The 19,394-nt window shown below is 44.4% G+C and overlaps 1 protein-coding gene across 1 annotated transcript in view; it reads right to left on the bottom strand.

Annotated features, from left to right (window-relative positions):
- Positions 1–10,114: 10,114 nt before the first annotated feature.
- ANKRD55 (ankyrin repeat domain 55) overlaps positions 10,115–19,394 on the bottom strand; it is a gene marked incomplete at its 5' end in the record, with an annotated part of 92,239 nt that continues 82,959 nt past the window's right edge. The window contains 2 exons of the mRNA XM_080933857.1: positions 10,115–10,377; positions 13,145–13,237. Of these exons, the coding sequence (XP_080789983.1) occupies positions 10,256–10,377; positions 13,145–13,237 (215 nt within the window). The 3' untranslated portion in view covers positions 10,115–10,255. The remainder of the gene's footprint in view (positions 10,378–13,144; positions 13,238–19,394) is intronic.

The following is a 19,394-nucleotide window of genomic DNA, read 5'->3' as shown; positions in this document are numbered from 1 at the left end:
CAGTTAGAGTTGGGGTTGGTCTAATGCGCTGTGTGTTCAGATGCTGAGTTCTGTGTACCAACATCAGTTGCAGTTTGGACCAATGTGCTGTAAAGAACATTCCCCAGTAATCTCTGGACAAAGGGGGGGGCAGTTAGAGCCTGTGACTGGATGGGGGATCGAGGAAGGCAGGACTTGAGATCAAGTAGGAGGTCATCAGGGGAAGGAGATGGTCACCATGAGGTTGGATGAACCATGGGCACATGGCCAAAAGAAGCTCACACTGAGGACGTCACATGAAATCAAGCAAGACTCAGTTGGCAAGTAATAGGGCATTTATCTGGTTATTAGTAACCTAGTCAGGTTATAATAGTCTCAGCACCTGCCCAGTTTAGCTTTGTTAATAAATTCTAATGTCTTTTGTTGTTTACTAGGGTGCTAAGTGGGAAAGAGTGGGGCAGACACTCCCCTGCTCCCATAAGATTACTTCCATAAGTTACCCTTTTTCTTATTGATGGCTTCTGACGAAGCATGGCTGTCCAACATTCAGACCTTTCCACCTGTCCCCATCTGCTCTTCTCTTCACTCCTCACTTCTTTGTTGATGTTCTAATTGTTTCTGTTTAGGACTTTCATTTCTCTCCTTTATCACGCAGAGTCTGGCTGTAAAAGTCCCTTTTGTCTAGGCCCCTCCCTGTGGCACACAGTTCCTTCTCTGGCAAATGCCCTCTGGAAACTTCCTCTTAATGAAATCTGCTCTTTATAGCCCAGTTCAGGAATCTCTAAATTAAGTGGCAGTGTTTCTTCTGTGTTTCCATTTCTTCCGATATATCGTATCCAACTCAGAGGGCACCCAACCCAAGGGAGTCAGTGCCATTAGCAGCAGCAAACTCATCTGGGAATCGGGTTTTATGGAGGCTCTGGCATCCAGACAGGACGAAATAGTCACTAGATTTGATAACTGTCAGACAGAACCTGAGTGAAGGGCTCTGGCAGGCCTAAACATAGGAAACATGGCTCTGACTGGTGCTGCCTTTTACCCAAATCCCTACCCCTTTCCTAAAAGGGTTAGAGAGCATTCCTAAAGCTCGCCCCCAAGGCCCCTTCCCTTATTTGGCCTGAGACAAAACACCGAGGTCCAACAATCAAAATACATTATTTGACTCATATGTCCTTCAGGATTTACCAACCCACCCACCTTTTCTCCCTACAAATGCATTTCTGCAAAAGACACTTGCTCCCTGCTTGCTTCTTGCCCTGGCTGCTACTACTTGCAGCGCATCTCTGCAGCCTCCCTCCCACCACCGCCCCCAGCCTTACCCCCTTCTGGGTATTGAATCTTTGTTCTGTGAATCTGGTGTCTGGGTGTGTCTTGTTCCTGGGCTGAGAGGGGCACCCTCCTTGCACTAACATAGTTAACAACAGGTTTTGCAATGATCTTGTCTGTACAGACACCACCTGGAGGATCTGGGCTGGCATCCTGTGACAGGCAGCTTTCTGAGAGCGGGCCTCTTGTGTTTGTTTCAGTTGCTTTGCCACCTGGAGCAGCGTGCACATGGGTATTTAAAACTTTGTCGTCAATCTTTATTTATGGAAAGGGGATTGAAGTAAGAGATGGGAGGGAAATGGCTGATGAGAATAAGGAATTGGATTTACGGAAGCCTGAAGAGTTTCTTTCGCTGTACAGCACCCTCCTTCTGATGGTGATTAAATTACAGTTATCACTGACGACTATTTTTCTTCGCTTCTCAGAGGATGCCTAGCAACAGTGAAGGGCTGCCATGCATGTCTTTAGGGGCTGAATGGACATATTTCTCCCTTCAGATTACTTGTCTCTAAAATGTCAAGACAACACATTCCCCAGATTATCCTTAACGGGAGACAGGCTCTTCCTCATATACTCATGTGGGTGAAATTATAAAGTTACAGAAAGGAAAGCATTATAAAGTTAATTTTTAATTTTAGATGTTCTGTAGTTTCAAGTTTCAAACACTGAAGATTAGACACACCTGAGAGGCTTTTAGAATGTGTCGTTCTGAGTTTGTGTCATGAAAACCAGCTGTATGATGAAATCACAGTAGAGACACTGTCTGTACCCAGTGCTTCCTGACTTTTACATTTGGCTGTGCGGTGGCCCCTCCCGACTCTGCATTCCCAGGGAACTATGTACAAAGGTGACAGATCTTCTAGGCTTCCTGTCCAGAGTTCATGAGATAACCCCAAGATTAAAAAAGGGGGGGTGGTTAGGAAAAACAGGAACTCAAAACACATGCTGTTTTGCTTCTTAAAAACAGTTTTTTAAAGGTTTGAGTGAGAACTGGGTGTGGTGGTACATTTCTTTAATTCCAGCACTCAGGAGGCAGAGGCAAGTGGATCTCTGTGAGTTCCAGGCTAGCCAGGGCTAGAGGGGGGGGGGGGGAGGGACCTTGTCTAAAGAAAGAAAGAAAGGAAGGAAGGAAAAAAGTATGAGAGAAGAGAAAGAAAGAAACTCACAGTCTATCACCGTGAGGAACCTGGGTCCTTTCCCCTAGGCTAATACTGATAAATCCACGCATCTTGATGGTCTCCACCTGAGAAGCTAATTCACAAGGACGGAGAATAAATGGCCCTGACCAGATGTGGGTGGCTGGTGAAGAGACAGGTTCTCAGAATCCTCCCCTGTTCTCACAGGCCCTGTGGTCTCAAGGCTTAGGAATCCTTTCTCGTAGACCTGACAGTTGGCCCAAGGGGTCATTTTGAAAAAACAAACAAACAAAAACAAAAACAAAACAAAACAAGACAAAAAAACTGATGTAGAAACTAGAAAAGCTTTGGTCTCTGACACTAAGGTGACACTTGTGAGAACATACCAGATTCGCTCACATTCTGACCAGGTAACAGCAGCGGGAAGACTTCGTCTCTAAGCTTCAGGGTTCTGAAGAGGCGGCGTCAGCAACTTGGGCTGCTGATTCGGTTTGTACTGAAACTTACTTGTATCCAGAGGCTTTTGTTTTTTATTTATTTTTCAAAGTTAGCTCTTGTCTCATGTATTACATCTCGAACCTTCCCTCCTCTCTTCTCCGTCCCCCACTCTCATCGACTCCTCCACTTTCCTCTTCCCTTCAGAAACAGGCAGGCCTCCCAAAGATATCAACGAAACATGGCATATCAAGTTACAGTGAGACCGTGTACCGCCCCTCATGTTATGGCTGGATGACGCAACCCGGTAGGAAGAAAGGGGCCTCAAAAACAGCGAAAGAGTCAGAAATAACCCCTGCTAGCACTGTCCCACAAACACCAGGCTACACAACCCTAACATATAAGGAGAAGGCCTACCAGTCACATGAAGGCCAGTTCACGTGTTTGTCAGTTCAGTCTCTGTGCGCCCCTGTGAGCCCAGGTTTGTTGACCCTGCGGGTTTTCTTCTGTATCCTCGCCTCTTTGGCTCCTGTAATCCTTCCTCCCCTTCTTTCATGGGCTTCACCGAGCTCCATCTAAGGTTTGGTTGTGGGTCTCTGTATCTGTTTCCATCCGTTGCTGGATGAAGCCTCTCTGATGATGATTATGCTAGGCTAGAGTCTTGCTATGTAGGTCAGACTGATAGATCAGAACTTGCTATGCAGTCCAGACTAGTTAACCCTCCTGTTTTAGCTTCCAGAGGTCTTGAATTACCAGCCTGAACCATCAGTCCTAAATTATGGTCTTTGTTTTGTTTTCTGGGACAGGGTCCCACGGAACGTAGACTGGCCCCCATCTCTCGGTAGCCAGGGATTACCACAAACCCTTCAGCCTTTTGTCTTTGCCTAGCAAGTCCTAGAATTACAGCTGCATGTCAGTGGGCCCAGTTACACTACAGTCTTACCAGAAGAGCCTGTGGCTGAGACCTGGAGAAGAAAAACAGAGAAGCAATTTTGAGACGTAATTGTTGGTTTTATTAAAAGTATTGTTTTTGGTCTCAAATCACAAAATGGAATCCAGAGAAAAATTAATAATGAAGTGACCTTTTTCTCTAGTAAGTTTAAGAAAGTCCACTATTACTCACCCTTATCAACGGCTTCTATTTCTCTGTGCACTCTTTTTTTTTTCCTGCAGAGCCAAGCAGTCAGTAAATATTTGTTCAATGAGTAAATGTACAAATGCATCAAGATCATCTGTGTTTTTTAGCAGAAACATGTTCAGCTAAGTCCAGAGAACCAGCGACTTTAAAAAAGGAGACAAATCCAGGACCTTGCTAAGTGTGGTCGCACTTGCTGCCGTCCCTGCATTTGTAGGCTAAGGAAAACAAATTCAGTGCTAGCCTAGACTACAGAGTGAGATGCCATCTCAAGGAAGAAGTTTCCTAGATCTTGGCCTTAGGCTCTCTGTGGCCTTCCTGCCTACGGGGCGATGTCTGAGTGTTAGTACCATGCAATAGTGACCGGCTGCACCAGTTCCTAACCAATAATCCAAAGCTGTTCATACCCACTTGTGTGGATCCAGAGTAGAAAGAATCTACATCTTGCCCGGACATAGGTACCACCTTTGTTTCTCTGAATTAGGCCATTCTCTATCCCCAGGAGCACTAACCGGGTGAGCACACGAAGCAGTTCATTTTGGTTCTCAGCTCTACATGTCCGACGTAGAGGAGACACATTGCATGGTAGCCTTTCACTGGCAGTCAAGGAGTGTGGGTACCTGTGTACATGCATGTGTGTAAGTGTATGTGTATGTGTGTGTCATGTGTGCTCATGTTCCCCTCTTGTTACAATGCCCTGACCACTCATCCACAGGGACTTAACCAGTCCAGTCACATCTCAAAGGCTTTACCTTTAAAGAGAGTATCCTTCCTCCCGCCTCGTCCTAGGGACATGCTTAAGTCATATCCAAACTATAACAATTCTCTTTATTCTGGAAAAACAGACCACAGGGAAAACACAACATATGTTTCCTACCTATCTTGGGTTCTTGACTAGATTTGCTGCTTATTTCTTAGATACAAGAGGGGTCAAGGAGAGGCACACACATTCACTTCCTAAAGGCTAATTGTGTATGGGGTTGCAATGCTATCTATATATATCAAGACCAGGATACTTACCTTGAACAGAAAAACTGACTAACCTGAGCCATAGCTGTTACTGGGCTCACAGGGTAACAGGGAGAAACAGTGGTCCCCGGGGAATACTCATAGAGGTGTATTTGGCTCACGATGAACCTTCAGGGGGAGTCCCTTTCTGAGTGTAGTGCTGAACCACACATCCAAGTATTGCAGTTTCCATAAGCCCTGAGGTAAATTGCGTCTGATGAAATGTTTTTACTTAACAAGGCAAAACCTAAGCATGATATCATTGTTCCCTTCAAAATCAATCGTCTGTCATCAGGGAGACCCGAGGAAAGTCTTTACATTTTGTGTCTTTAACTGGCACATCAAAATGGGTGGCCAAACAGTGCTTTTTGGTGCCACTGGAACCCAGGCTTTTACCCTGAAAACTGGTTACATTCACTCTTCAGATTCCAGTGGTCCATTGTCAGTGCATCAGGGATGCAGGCTATCCATCATACCTGCATCCACCATTCATGTGGGGTCAATTACAATCACTCTGTCCAGCATCTGCATTCCCGTCTCAGTCTCCCAAATCTTCAGCTTCTTCCCTCAGTATCAACTGGTCCGATTATACCCCATCCTTCTGAGCTGTCTGGCTGGCTTTTTTTGTAACCTATAGACTGCTAGCTAGCAACTGAATGGCGTTCCACCATTAATACAACTTCAGAGCAGGGATTAAATGATCAGCATCTCATTTCCTGTTTTTCATACATCTGTGTGAAAACTCCTTTTATCCCCCTAGTCACAGCTGGGTGTGTTATGACCCGCTGACTGGAAACTCTCTAGCTTTTCGTACAATTTACTCAACTAAGTTCCCAGATTTGACTTCTGAAGATGTTCTGGAATCCGGTAAATTACCCAAGGAAACAGAAGTTAGAATAGAGGTCAAGATGGAAGACATCTGCTTTGAGAAGCTATAGGTGTGTGCACGCGCATGTGAGCAAGTGTGCACGTCTGTGTACTAGGGATCTAACTGAGAGCCTTGCACATGCTAGGTGTTAGGCCAAAAGAAACTTGGGAGAAATGGCTAACGGTGGTGCAAGCAAGGCCTTCCAGCTCACTCAGTACTGTGTCCTCTCAGCTCCTCTCATCCTGCCTCCAGCCTTAAAGCCCCAGTCCACGGGGGACTTGGCTTCCCTTCCCCAGCTTCCGATTCCTGTATTACCTTTGCTCTTTCACCCATGAGCCCTCTTGGTCCTCTTGGTCCTCTCTGTCTCCTCTGTGCTCCCTCCCTTCCTTCCTTCTTCCCTCTTCTTCTCCCCACTCCCTCTTTCTCCCTCCCCCTTGGCTCTCTTGCCCCTCCCTTAGTTCTATCTCACTCTGCTTCTCCCTTGTCCCAGTTCAGTCTACTGGTCATGATTAGTCTACTGCTTTCTTCCCCTGATCTGAACTCTCCCAGACACCTCTGGGTGTTCTCTTTCTCATCCACAGTTAAAACCATCTCCTCAACCATCCCTTGGAGGGTATGTCCTCTTGTCATTCATTAGGCCAACTCTCTTCCACTGAGCTACAAAGTTTGACAGTTCTCTCCTATAATTATGAACTAATATTTCCACATTAATGTCTAGGAAACACACAATTCTAATTTAGTTATTTGGTTTTAAGTAATATTTTTTCTTGAATACACTGAGACTAGTCCTCTATGCAAAGGTATATTATCATGTTCTTTTAAAAATTCTGGGGGTTGGAGAGATGGCTCAGATGTTAAGAGCGTTGACTGCTCTTCCAGAGGTCCCAAGTTCAATTCCCAGCAACTACATGGTGGCTCACAACCATCTGTAATAGGATCCGATGCCTTCTTCTTATCTGAAGACAGCTACAGTGTATATATAAAATAAATAAATAATTTTTAAAAATTCTGTTCATTTGGGGATTATATTTTATGCTAAGGTCATGTGTATGATGCTTTCTTAGTTACCCCACTCCAACTCTGTTTCCAAGGAGCTGTTGTCAAGGAGTCCAAAGAGTTATTGCAAGACCACCTTCAAAGTGCCAGGAAGTATTTGCTGGGAGACAGGCATGGGTTAATTTCAAAGAACAGGGGCCAAAGGAAAATGAATGATTATGTTTGTCTTCCTGGAAGGCTTGGCATTTCTAATCTGCTACTTAGTGAGCTTTTCTGAAGTCACACTGAGTGTCAAGCTGTGCTTTGGTAGAGTTGAAATAAATAATCTGGAGCCACATAGATCTATTTATACAGGCTTAATTCCAAGATGATAAGAACAATGGAGTTGCGGATTTACTGGGAGCAGTGACAGCACTGTAAAGCCAGGTGATTTCCATGGGGAACTAAAAAAACACAGAGAAAATAAATAGCAATGACTTCACTCAGCCCTGATGGTTTAACATAAAGTCCTGAGTTGCTGTAACTTCCTGAAATAGTGACAGTAGCTCTACTTAGTCTGTTAGACAGACAGACAGAGTGCATAAAAGTCAGGAAGGACATACCACACTATGAAATGAGCGTGAACTTGTGGACCAGGAAAATGACAGCTTGGCCATTCTGTGTATGGGCCATGAAAGCAAATGAAACCTACTTGCTAAGCCTGGCTCTGCCGTTTATTAGCTACATGATTTGGGGCAAGTTACTTAATTTTTTTTTTCTGCCTCAAATTATGTGTCTGAAAGAGGGAGACAGGGAATGACTGGGCCCATCTGTTCACAAGAGTAAATCAAATAAAAGAATTTGTTTACATGTATAAATAAATGATGCAGGCCTAGTAATGATGGGAGGCATATGTGGGAAAACAACAAATACTCATTTTAGAAGAAAAGATTCTTTGAGACTTTGAAAAGCACTAATTGGTGATCCCCCCCCTTCCCATGACTGTACTGACATGTCAGTACTTGGCTGTAAGAAGAAAGTCTTATTTAGACTTGTGGTTCCTGGTCAGTTACCCTCATTACTGTTTGGTCATAGGAGGTAGCACACCATGCCAGGGAGTGCATATCCAGGCTGGGACAATACAAAGAACAGGAAGGGACAGCCAGGCTCCCAGAGTTATCTTCAAGGTCCCCAGTGGCCAGAAGACTTTCTATTAAACCCCATTCCTTTGAGAGTTTATCAGTTTCTAACAGCAGCAAGCCTGAGATGAAGCCTTTAACAGACAGTCCTTTGAAAGCCATGTAACTGTAAACTACAGAGATCAAAGGTCTGCTTTTGCCAGGTAAATAGTAGTCAATGATCATTTCGTGCCATTAGCGACTTTGCCTCATGGCAGAAGGATGGATGCTCTCTTGGAAGAGGCAGTGGCAGCATAGGGCATCTTCCCAGCTAGCAACAACCCTCATGCCAAACTGAACAGAAGAGCCCACACTGGAGAAGCCTCTACATGTGTACCATGTCCACTCAGGTGTTAGGGGACAGTGGCCCAGTCCATAGCTGTCTGTGCTTAAAAACATGTTTCCCTCTCTATTCAATCAGGGACCCTCTCTGTTTTGGTTAGTGTGGTCATTGTTATGATCATTAATAAATATTGTAATTCCCTCTTTTCTGAAAAGACAAAGAGGCTGGATTTCTGTACTCCCCACTTAAAATTAGTAACATGTACACAGTGTGAGAGGAAATAATGACTCAGCTCATTTCCTCTGCTCTGATCACCACGGAAAACAGATTGTGACAGAATCTATACTATATACTAGTCAATCCTGCCAGCCGGGGTGAGACATGGGTGGCTAAGGGCCCAAATGCATTGACCAAAGGGATTTGGGGGATGTTTAGTACTGAAGCAGAAACGTGCCTACCCTGGGTGGTCTAGGCAGTGCAGGGCAAGGCATTTACTAGTGAGTGAAAATGCATTCTAAAGTAGCAGCCTATCGAAACATTGAACCATCTAACAATCAGATGCTTTAAAGACAAAAATACCTCCCCCAAACAAAACAACACAAAAAGAAGACCCCACAGAAGCTGCATCTTAAGGCTCCTCTGTGTGCTGTAGGACGGGTTTTTCCTCAGCTCTGCTCAGGGTAGAAGGCTGAGCATATTCTTTCTCTTTCACAGCCTCAGGTGCCACAGGCACAGCCAGGATGGGATCCTGGCCACTCTTTACCATTGCTGCTCTTGACACCTCTCTCTCCACACCTCCCTTCTGGAAAAGAAATGAAGTGTTGAGTGTCCACATTGCATCCTGGAACGTGCCACCAGAAGAAGGTTCTCTGTCATGTCTATTCCAAAGACTAACCCTAATATAAACTAGTAAATGCTATACTTGATGCATCTCCAAAGCCTGCAGACCATTAGATAACACAGAGTGTCACCTTAGGTGATTGGAGGCCAACCTGCCAGCCAATGTCAGTCTAAATAGCATGCCATCTTCTCAGTGAAGGAGGGCATCTTCCAGAACTTTGCTAAATCTCAAGTTTGAAATGGCCTCGAAGGCAGAAAGCATTATTCTGATGCACACACACACACACACACACACACACACACACACACACACACACACACACACACAAGAGGATTCTTTACAAGTAGAACATTAGAGGAAAGGGGGAGAAATCCCGTCAGACCAGGAAGTACATCTTGCCAGCTCCCATGATCCTTGTTATCAATGGGGCCATCAGACGTCCTGAAAACAACAGAAGGTGGAAAAAAAATAACAAAGAACAGACGTAAACACTGCCAAGTGATTTGAGTTTTAGCCAAGAGCTGACAGTATCAGAAAATATTTTGCAGAAGATTGAGCCTTTCAAAGTCATACCCCGTGATTGATGTAGAAATTTAGTACTGTGTTTTAATTAAGCTGTGTCAGGGCGAGGTAGAATGCAAATGAATTTGAAAAACAAGTCTAGGATTTGCTTTTCTTCTTATATATTTTTTTTATTCAGCAAAGCATACACTTAAGAATATACATAAAATCACCAAATAGGAAAAAGAAAAGACCAGACAAAACTGCAAACATGGCACAAACATAAAGGAAACATACCTAAATCTTCCTTGCAGGGGTGTATTTTGTTTCTGAATTACAGTGTGTGGGGGGCCGGGGTGGGGGTCACAGAAACTCATAGACTTGGGGATGTTTGCACACCTGGAGATTCTAAGTGAGTATTTAGCAAGTGTATTTATTTGAAATAAGGAACCTCGAATTATAAAACCGTAAATGGCTTGTAGAACGCAGCTTACTAAATTAAGACGTTACTCATATAAACTGGAGTAATCTCACCCTTGGAAAGATGAAAAATATATATCTTGCGTATTTCCACAGAGAGCAACCTGCAGTTAGTTTTCATTGTGGGTGGGACTGGAGGACCGCTCCTTCTCATCAGCTGGTGGGCCATGTCCCCTCTGGCTGGGAATCGCAGGAAGCACTCGGTTTGTCCTCAGGGGCTCTCCAGAGAGAACTGGATTTGAGAAGGGGAGGGGATAGAATGAGAGACATTTTGAGACTCAGGGGCACCTATGGGCTGGTGCCGGAGAACCGAGCACGTTCTAAGAAGCCTGTGTTGGTGGGAGCTGAACTTAGGAGAAAAGCTGTGTGCTCATATCTAACCAGGCTTACAACACGTCAATGTTTGAAAAATGCACAAAAACAAGCTTTGATTCAAAGTGCTCTGGCTGTGTGTGCGTGCCTGCTGGAGCAGTTCTGGAGGTGGAGGTAGGGGGGTGGAGCAGCTGTGGATGAGCAAGTTAGCACATGGCTCTGAACAAGTCTGGAGACAGAGATGGCTGCTTTTAGGCAAAGCCCCAAAGGCTCTCCAGTTTCTTTTGGGAAGAGCTCAGCTTGCTCTGTTTCTTCTGCACTCAGCAAAAATCGATTAAATATCTTTGTCTTTTCTCCTGGAATTTAATTGTATAAACCTCTGGCTTCTCCAAGCCACATTCACTCACAACCCTCACTGTGTACAAGTCTGTCAGGACAGGCAAGGGATCAGTCTGTCCAAGAGGAATCGTGCTGCCCACTTCTAACCCCTTCTCTGGACAAATAACTCCAGCTCTGAGTTTATATCACTGTGAAAAATGACCCCGAGTGTCCCCTAGCTCACTGTTTTGACTTATAGGGTTCTCCAACTCTTGCTTGGTCCCATTCAAACTTTGGCCTGGGGTAGAAAGGGCTTCTTGCCTCGTGACTCTGTGTAAATAAATAAGTCAAGTGTCTTAGGCGTGTAAGTATGTTGTCTCATTTTGAAAGACCCCCGCTTAGCAACAATAAATGCCATTTCTGTAAGGCTGTGCACACACGGGGCAGGCTAGGTCAGGGTCCCAGGTGGCCAAGCAAGATACCAGTGGGCGGCCAGCTAGCAATAGACAAAGAAAGGGAGACACTCAGACAAGCCCAGCTTTCAGATAAGCTGCAGCCCCCGACTGGTATCAGGAGTTGCTTTCTTGGAGCCATATTTCTGCCACCGTTCCCACACTTAGATAAGCCCAAAGCAATTATCCTCGGAAGCTGCAGCCCCGACTGGTACCCGGAGTTGCTTCCTTAGAGCCATATTTTTGGGCTCACTCCCTGACCACATTTAAACTAACCAATTAGAACCCTGTTGCTATGCTTCTGCTTCTGTACCTTGCTTCTGCCTCCCAAGCTCTATAAAAAGGGGACTGCCCCTTTGTCCGGCGCGCAAGTCCTCCGAGAGACTGTGTGCCCACAGGTACCTGTGTACTTTGATCAAATAAACCCTCATGCTGATTGCAGCCAGTGGTCTCGGCTGATTCTTGGGTCCTGGGGTCCCCTCAGGTAAAGGTCCTCTGGACGAGGGTCTTTCAATTTAATCCCTTAACAGTCTCATCATGCTGAAGTTATTGGTCCAGACACGCAAGAGAAAGTCTTACGAGCTTGTCTGAAATTGGTAAGCCAGTTCCAAAATGATCTAACTTGAAGTTGAATGTGTGTGTGTGTGTGTGTGTGTGTGTGTGTGTGTGTGTGTGTGTGTGTGAAAGAGAGAGAGAGAGAGAGCGAGAGAGAGAGAGAGAGTGTGTGTGTGTGTGTGTGTGTGAAACAGGTTAGGATTGTGTACAAAGAAGAAACTAAATTGGCATCTAGTAAACGTCGTTTGTTTCATGAGGCAGCTGGTTCTCTATCCTTTAGATTTTTTTCTCTTTTGTTAGACAGTATCTATATAGCCCAGGCTATACTTGAACTAGCTATGTAGCATAGGCTGGCCACACATTCTCTGTCTTCTTACTTCAGCCTTTTGACAAGCATGAACCACCACACTTAGTCTCTGGCTTTGCTCCTGGCTGTTCTGTTACCTAAGTGATGCTTGAAAAGTCCTTTCTGAACTTAGTTTTCCTGCCTGTGTAATGGGAATAGTGATAAAAACCTGCCTCCTAATATGGATGTACGGATATATGAACTCATAACTTCTAGGTGTTTGGGACCCCTGTAATAAATATAGCAGGTGATATTTGGGTTTATTCAGTATGAAGGTTTCTTGTCTAAGAGAGTGCGTTTTACATTATGAGAGCTTTACATAAACTATTCTGACAGAAATAAATAAAGCTATCTAGGGAAAGCATAAGAGCCATGCATGCTGGGTAGGCAGGCAATTCTACATTTGGAAGGCTGAAGCAGGAGAATGGAGAATTTAAGGTCAGATGGGGCTGTACAGTGAGACCACGTCTCAAACAATACAGAACTAAACCAAACCAAGCAAACCAAACACTTCCTTTGGGTTTAGGAATGCTTGGGCTGGGTCCTACACAGGAAGGGATTAGTCGTCTTCAGAGCCCTGCCCCTCCCAGACCCCCTTTCGGAGACTTGTTTCCTGTAGCGTAGGCAGCCCTCAAATCCCGTCGTTATACACCCAAGACTGGACTTGAACTTCTCATTCTCCTGAGTGCTGCTGGAATTAAAGCCACGCCCAACACATCCAGCTTAAAGTACATCCTTAAAGACATTAGATAATTCATAGTCAACTAAACTCCTATTGCTGTGTTTGTATTTCAAACAAAATTTCCTGGGGAGGGTATTATTTTCCATTTATGCATTCATTTATTTACTTAGGAGTATTTATTTACCAACTTTTAGGTCCTTTTAGGGATTTTTCTCTGTGCACAAGCATTGGCCCCTGATAGTCTTTTGAAAAAGAAAAAGGAAGTGAACCACCGATGAGTTTGTGGAGACGTGATATTACTTATGGAGAGAGCCCGAGGAGCTCCAGTACTTACATTTTTGGTCGGGTAGAGGTGCAAGGCTGTTCCGAGTAAGAGGGAAATCCCTGATTTTAGGTCTGTTCGGGGAGAGATGCTGTAGAGCTTGTCCTGGGAACAAATACATATATGTTAATCATTCAAGACTTGACCGAAAGCAGACCCTAAAGTCCAATGGATGAGATTCATAAAGTTGATGAAGATCCCCTTTAAGTGACAGACACGAAGGCAGTCATAATTGATGGTGGTCATAATTGGTGGCGGTCATAATCGGTGGCAGTCATAATCAGTGGCAGTCATAATTGGCACACTGTTATCCACCACTCACCAGAAAGTGTTAAAAACAAAACAAAACATATTTTATCAAATTTACACGCCCATAGGAAATGTCCCTAAGTGGAAATGTGGGTTTTCTGTTTTACTTTTTTTCTTAATTTTAGTTTTGTGTGTGTGTGTGTGTGTGTGTGTGTGTGTGTGTGCATGTACTCATGTGTGAGGGTGCAGTTAGCCTTTTGAACACTAGCGTCTTAGGTATTGTTGGCATTTCGTCTGGGCTCCACCCCACAGTTATCTAGCAGCAGTCAGGTGTGCCTGACTCACTATAAAAGTGGCTGCTTGCCTCACTCTCTTGCTCTTGCTCTCCTCTCTCTGTCCCTTTGCTCCCCATTTCCCTCCCCACTCTCTACTACCCCCTCAACTTCTGTCCCCATACCCTAAATAAACTCTATTCTATACTATATCAGCATTGTATGGCTGATCCCTCAGGGGGAAGGGATGTCTTAGCGTGGGCCCCGCAGAGGCAAACTTTTTCCCCCACACCATACCAAGCCTCCACCAGACATATGTCTGGTTTTGTTTTCTTTTTTATAACACAACAGGCATGAGCTACTTACTCACTATGCCTCTGGCCCTGGCCCAGTTGTGTTACGCAATACCTAAGTGATCTTTCTATCAAGTAGATCCTGAGGCTAACCCTCAGGTTAGAAGACTTGATAACAAAGCACCTTCCCCACTGAGTGGTCAGCACCCTTATCCAACTGAGCTGTCTAGCCATATCCAGAAGTCATTTTTCAACTGAACTAATTTAAATAAAAAGTCATAAGCAAGAACAATTAGTCACGTCTGAGGGCTAAACTTCTAAACTTTGAAGTTGGTAAATCCCAGTCACGTGGTTTACTGTTGTCACCTCCTATCTTGACATCTCTGCTGAGTGTGAGTGATTCCTATTAAAAGCTATGGCAGAGTGTGTCTCAATCCCCGATGCTCAGATGTGGTGACCTTAGGTGAAGGTACCTAAATCTTGGCCACACCCCAAGTGGATTAAACCAGAATCTTTTCAGGTGGAGCATCAGATTTTCACCAGCTCACAGCCATAAAGTAGACCCATTTCCACCACAGGAATAAATAATCACTGTTTTTTTTTTGAAGGCTAGTTCTTAAAAATTCAGCATATCACTAATCACTAAGGGATATCTGAGAAGAGAAGAAAATACAAGTTACTCTTAACGAGGTGGGGAGGCTGGAGAGATGGCTTAGCTTTCACAGGTACCCACATAGTTGACAACTGTTTTTAACTCTAGGTCCAGTCCTCTTTGGGGACTGTACACAGGTGATACACATACTTGAGACAAACACGGAAAAAAAGGTAGGTGCTGCAGAGATGGCTCAGCAGGTAAGAGCACTGGCTACTCTTCCTGAAGACCCAGGTTCGATTCCCAGCACCCACATGGTGTGGTTCACAGCTGTCTATAACTCCACTTCCAGGGGCTTTGTACCTTCTTCTGGCCTCCTTAGACATCAGGCACACATGTAGTACACAGGCATACATGAGAGCAAAACACCCAAACAGAAAACATAAGATAAAAATTAAAAAGTATGTTCATTAAAACGTTGCTTAACCCCATTTGAAACATCAGTAGAGTACAGTGGTGAGTGAGAATTCCATCTTAGACATCACACAGGAAAAGGTTTTTTTTTTTTTTTTTTTTTTTTCCTGCTTCATCATGTTCTGGCTAGGTGGGTGATCTTGCTCAAAGTGATGTAACTGCTTTTGGCCTCAGTTTCCTGTATGTCAAATGGTAAAAATAATTATAGCTGTCTTTTCCAGTTGTCCTGAAGATTGAATGGGAGAATACAAGGTCACCTTTTCACTTTCCGGATAAAGTACGCAACTCAGTCGACCTTAGCACAAAGGAAACACCAACAAAACCACCCTACTATGAACAGGCACACAAATAATGCCACTGTCTGCCATTCAGTCTGGTAAGGAACCCAACCACAGCAAATCCAGAGTTCAGGCTTTCTATTCGCACAAAGAGGTCCTTAGAATAAGGAGGTGGCGAGGTGGTGAGTGGGGGGTGGGGAATATGAGCCAAGGTAGACTCCATCTACCTAAGTGATTCCAAGGTGACACTATGCATGGCTGTCACCTGAGAAGTGCCTGTGACAATGACTGAGCCAAGGTTTGTTTCTGTGGCTGATATGACATCCTTTTAACCTCGAAGGTAAAATAACCCCAGGGTCCATTACTTAGAGAGAAACCCTTCTTATGCAGAATTATATTAAGCCCCAAATGGGGTCACGCCTGAGGAGGAATCCATTACCGGGTAGTGCTAATTGTGGATGCTGTTCATTAGGTGCTCATTATTGTCAGGGCCCTGCGGTTGGGAGCAATTCTAAACACGTTCAAGGCCTCTTTCTGGGAAAAGACTGGAACTAGGCGTTAGGCTGGCTGTCCCTAACCTTAAAACTCACATTCGCTCTCCCTAGGCATTGAAGAAACATTGTTTGGATGGGAGACAGACAGTGACCTGGAAGGTCCCTCGCTGCCTTCTGCTCTGTTCTGAGGGACAAAGTTCTTATTACTGCTTCAGGCGCCTTCAGGAAACACACTCCTTGGAACAACAACATGACGAAGCCAGCAATTACCTGTTTGGAACTCACTCATTTCAGACCTGGTCTGTGTTTTCAGGGGATAACAGTTTACACGGAATCCTGATGGGAAGTGCTGTGACATTTCATGTAAGCTCACCTCAGTGGAAAGAGGGCTTGCATTACTTCCTTTGTGTGTCTGATTACATTTTGGAGAACATTTCAGGCCTACGTCCTGTGGAAGAGCTGCTCTTGAGTCCTACAGGCTTTGCCTGTGTGCGTGCCCCTTTCCTGGGCAGTTCCAAGACCTTGGGTAAGGTGAGCTAACCTCTCAGAATCTCAATCCATAGAGCTTCCTCTATAAGGTGGGAGATGGGGATAAAAACCTCTCTTCCGGTGGAACTGGTGGGAAATACTCAATGAGGAGGAGCACTATTTAAAGGAGTTTCTGTGGCCTTCAAACAGAAGATGTGCTTTGACCTGACCCTTTTGGATTTTTGTTTTGTTTTGTTCTTTTTTTGGGAGAAAGGGTCTTCTACATAGCCCAGGCTGGCCTCCAACTCAGTCTTTGGGTGTGTGTGTGTGGGGGAGTGTCACTGTTTCCAGCTTGGGCTGTCTCTTAAAATATTGTAGGAATCTGCCACACATAGTAGTTAGAAGCTAAAGTAACACAGGCAAAGGCATCACACAGTGGAACCGAGGGCAAGGCCTAGAACTGCAGAGGGGGTGTGGCAGGGTTTTGAGGAGGGAGGTCCGGTGCTCCTGGTGAGTTGCAGGAAAGCCTACCCCTTGAGGGCTATGCTTACCCAAATTAGCAATTTGGCTTTTGTTCTGGAAAAGCTGCTAACTTGTTTAAACCCAGGGGTCAATGGTTCTAATCTACCTAACCGGAGAGTGTGTTGTTGTTGGAATTATCTAGAAAATTCTGGAGAAAAATTTGTTGTCTCTTAAGGGAAACAAGGACATGGCACTTGAGGGTTTTTTTTTTTTTTTTTTTTTTTTTTTTTTTTTTTTTTTTTACTTCTCTCGTGACCGCCTGTAAATAACCAGGACAGCAGAAAACACCACAGCCCATTCTGTTCCATTTTCTCTATGCACTGCTGGCAATGAATTAAGCTGAGGCACTCCAAATTCCAACTCATTAGGCTAAGTGCCCATCACCATCATTCTTGCCACCCACTGACAGGTCTCCATAAACACGGAGCAGTCACCAGCGCAGCTGAATGCTGAGGTTGCTGAGCAAGCACAGACTGGCAGCTGCCTGGAACCCAGACAGCTGCACCATTAGCTCCTGCTAGTGTTGCTAAACCCAGGCCCGAGAGAAGAGGCCATTCAATGAAAGCCATCAGTCCAGAGCTATGCAACTGCTTCGCCACATCAAGGTTTGCCATAAAAACCTGGGAGTTTCACGAAATTTCAACCCGCCTAAAATAACTTCAGCCACTTTAATGGACCCTTTTTAAGCAAAATTTATCTGTGTGTATATGTATGTATGTGTGAATATGTATGTATATATGCATGCATGCATGCATGCATGTGTGTATTTATATGTGTATGTATACTTGGGCCAGAGCATGTGTGTGGAGGTCAGGGGACAGTCATTGGGAGTAGATTCTCTCTGTCTCATGGGTTCTAAGAACTGAACTCAGGTCACCAGGCTTGGAGGCAAGCTTCTGTACCTTCTGAGCCATATTACTGGCCCATTCCAATTGAGTTTAAGGCAAAAGACCTAGTGGTATTAAAACAATATATCAATGGTGTTAAAATATCCACCAGAAGTAATGTTCAGAAGTTAGGGAAATTTGTTCATTTGGGGACAACATAATTGATAAAGAAAAATTGTAGAGAATCAGTAAGAACATTAATATATTCAGTGTCAATACTTAGGAGCATACCCCTGTGTAGGAGTGCAGTGTTCAAGTTCTAAATACATCACCAAATGGTCTGGAATATCTTTGAGCAAACCATTTAATTTCTTTCTAGGTAAGGTGAATTATGACCAGAAAGGGCCTTATGAGACCGACATGTTGCAACTCCCATGTCTTGATGATCTGCTGATGCAGAAACACATTTCTTTCTTTGTTCATCAGAGTTCATCAATAGAGCCCTCTAGGTCTTTCCAACAGAGGGAACATCATACATGTTAAACTCACGATAGAAACACTGGGAAACCGCACAGGCCCTCGACTGAGGGACTTTGTTCTAGCCATGGCTGAAGGGGTAACAGGAGGAGAATATGTTACCACAGCCCAGAAATGAAGTGAGAGCCACAGTGAGACTACTGTTAAGTCAGCAGGCAAGGTGTCTGAAAACAGCCCCCAGAAATCGAGGGGAGTGGGAGGAAGACTGACACCAGACACACTTCTCCATCCCTTTCCTTTCTTCTCTTTTTGGGGACCGTTAGGGGGATAGTGAAACAGGTTCTCTCTTAGCCCAGGCCAACCTCCGACATGATATATAGTCAAGGATGTTCTTGAACTCCTGATCCTCCTTCCAAGGGTTGGGATTACAGACATGAACTATTAGATCCAGTTTCCTTCCTTCCTTTTTTCCTTCCTTCCTTTTCCTTCTCCCTTTTCCCTGCCTTTCTTCCTTCCTTCTTTCTATTTCTTCCTTCCTTTTTCTTTCTTCCATTTCTTCCTTCCTTCCTTCCTTCCTCCCTCCCTCCCTTCCTCAGTCTCACCATGTGACTTGTGCTATATCATTTTGAAGCCTTAGCTTCCTCTAAGTAGCTGTGATTATACTCCAGGCATGCCATCACACCTGGATTAAACTTAATTATTTTTAAAATAAAGATTATTAGTGATAGACCACAGGTTAGAGGGCCAAAAAGGGGAGCCTGTGCAGGTTCTAACCATCGGGTTGGAGGACGAGTACCAACTCTGTGAGCAAAAACAGCCTGCCTCAGATCAGACGGACTGGTGGAGGTCAAGAAAATCAATATTATAAAGATACTGAGATATAGTTCTATGATTAGAACTAGGCATTAGAAGAAGTGGGTAATGAAAGACCAGGATAAACCCTGGTCCCCCTAACAGGTAAAGTAGAAGACCCCTAGCAGACAGAATAGAGCCAAAATTGTAGGTTAACCAGTTCAGCAATAGTTTAGCAATTCTATTCTTTTATTCCAGAAACTGGCTGACCATAAAAGTTATAGCAGGTTCAGTAATTCTGTTCTAGGAACTGGCTGACCATAAATAGTTAGATTAAAATCTTGTGAACAATCTTGAGAAACTAGGTGTTTCCCTGGTGATTCTTAGCTGGTAATTTTGGCATTTTCCAATGACACCCTCCCTACCCCCTTTGGGTTGTGGTTTTTTCCTTTAAATACCCCTTCTCCCAGCTACTTGCAGTCAAACTCCTCTACCCCTGTGTGGGATACAAGTCTCAATCTCAG

The sequence above is a fragment of the Micromys minutus genome, assembly GCF_963924665.1.
Source record: "Micromys minutus genome assembly, chromosome: 20".
Classification (NCBI taxonomy): domain Eukaryota; kingdom Metazoa; phylum Chordata; class Mammalia; order Rodentia; family Muridae; genus Micromys; species Micromys minutus.
This window is presented reverse-complemented; position numbering and strand designations above follow the sequence as displayed.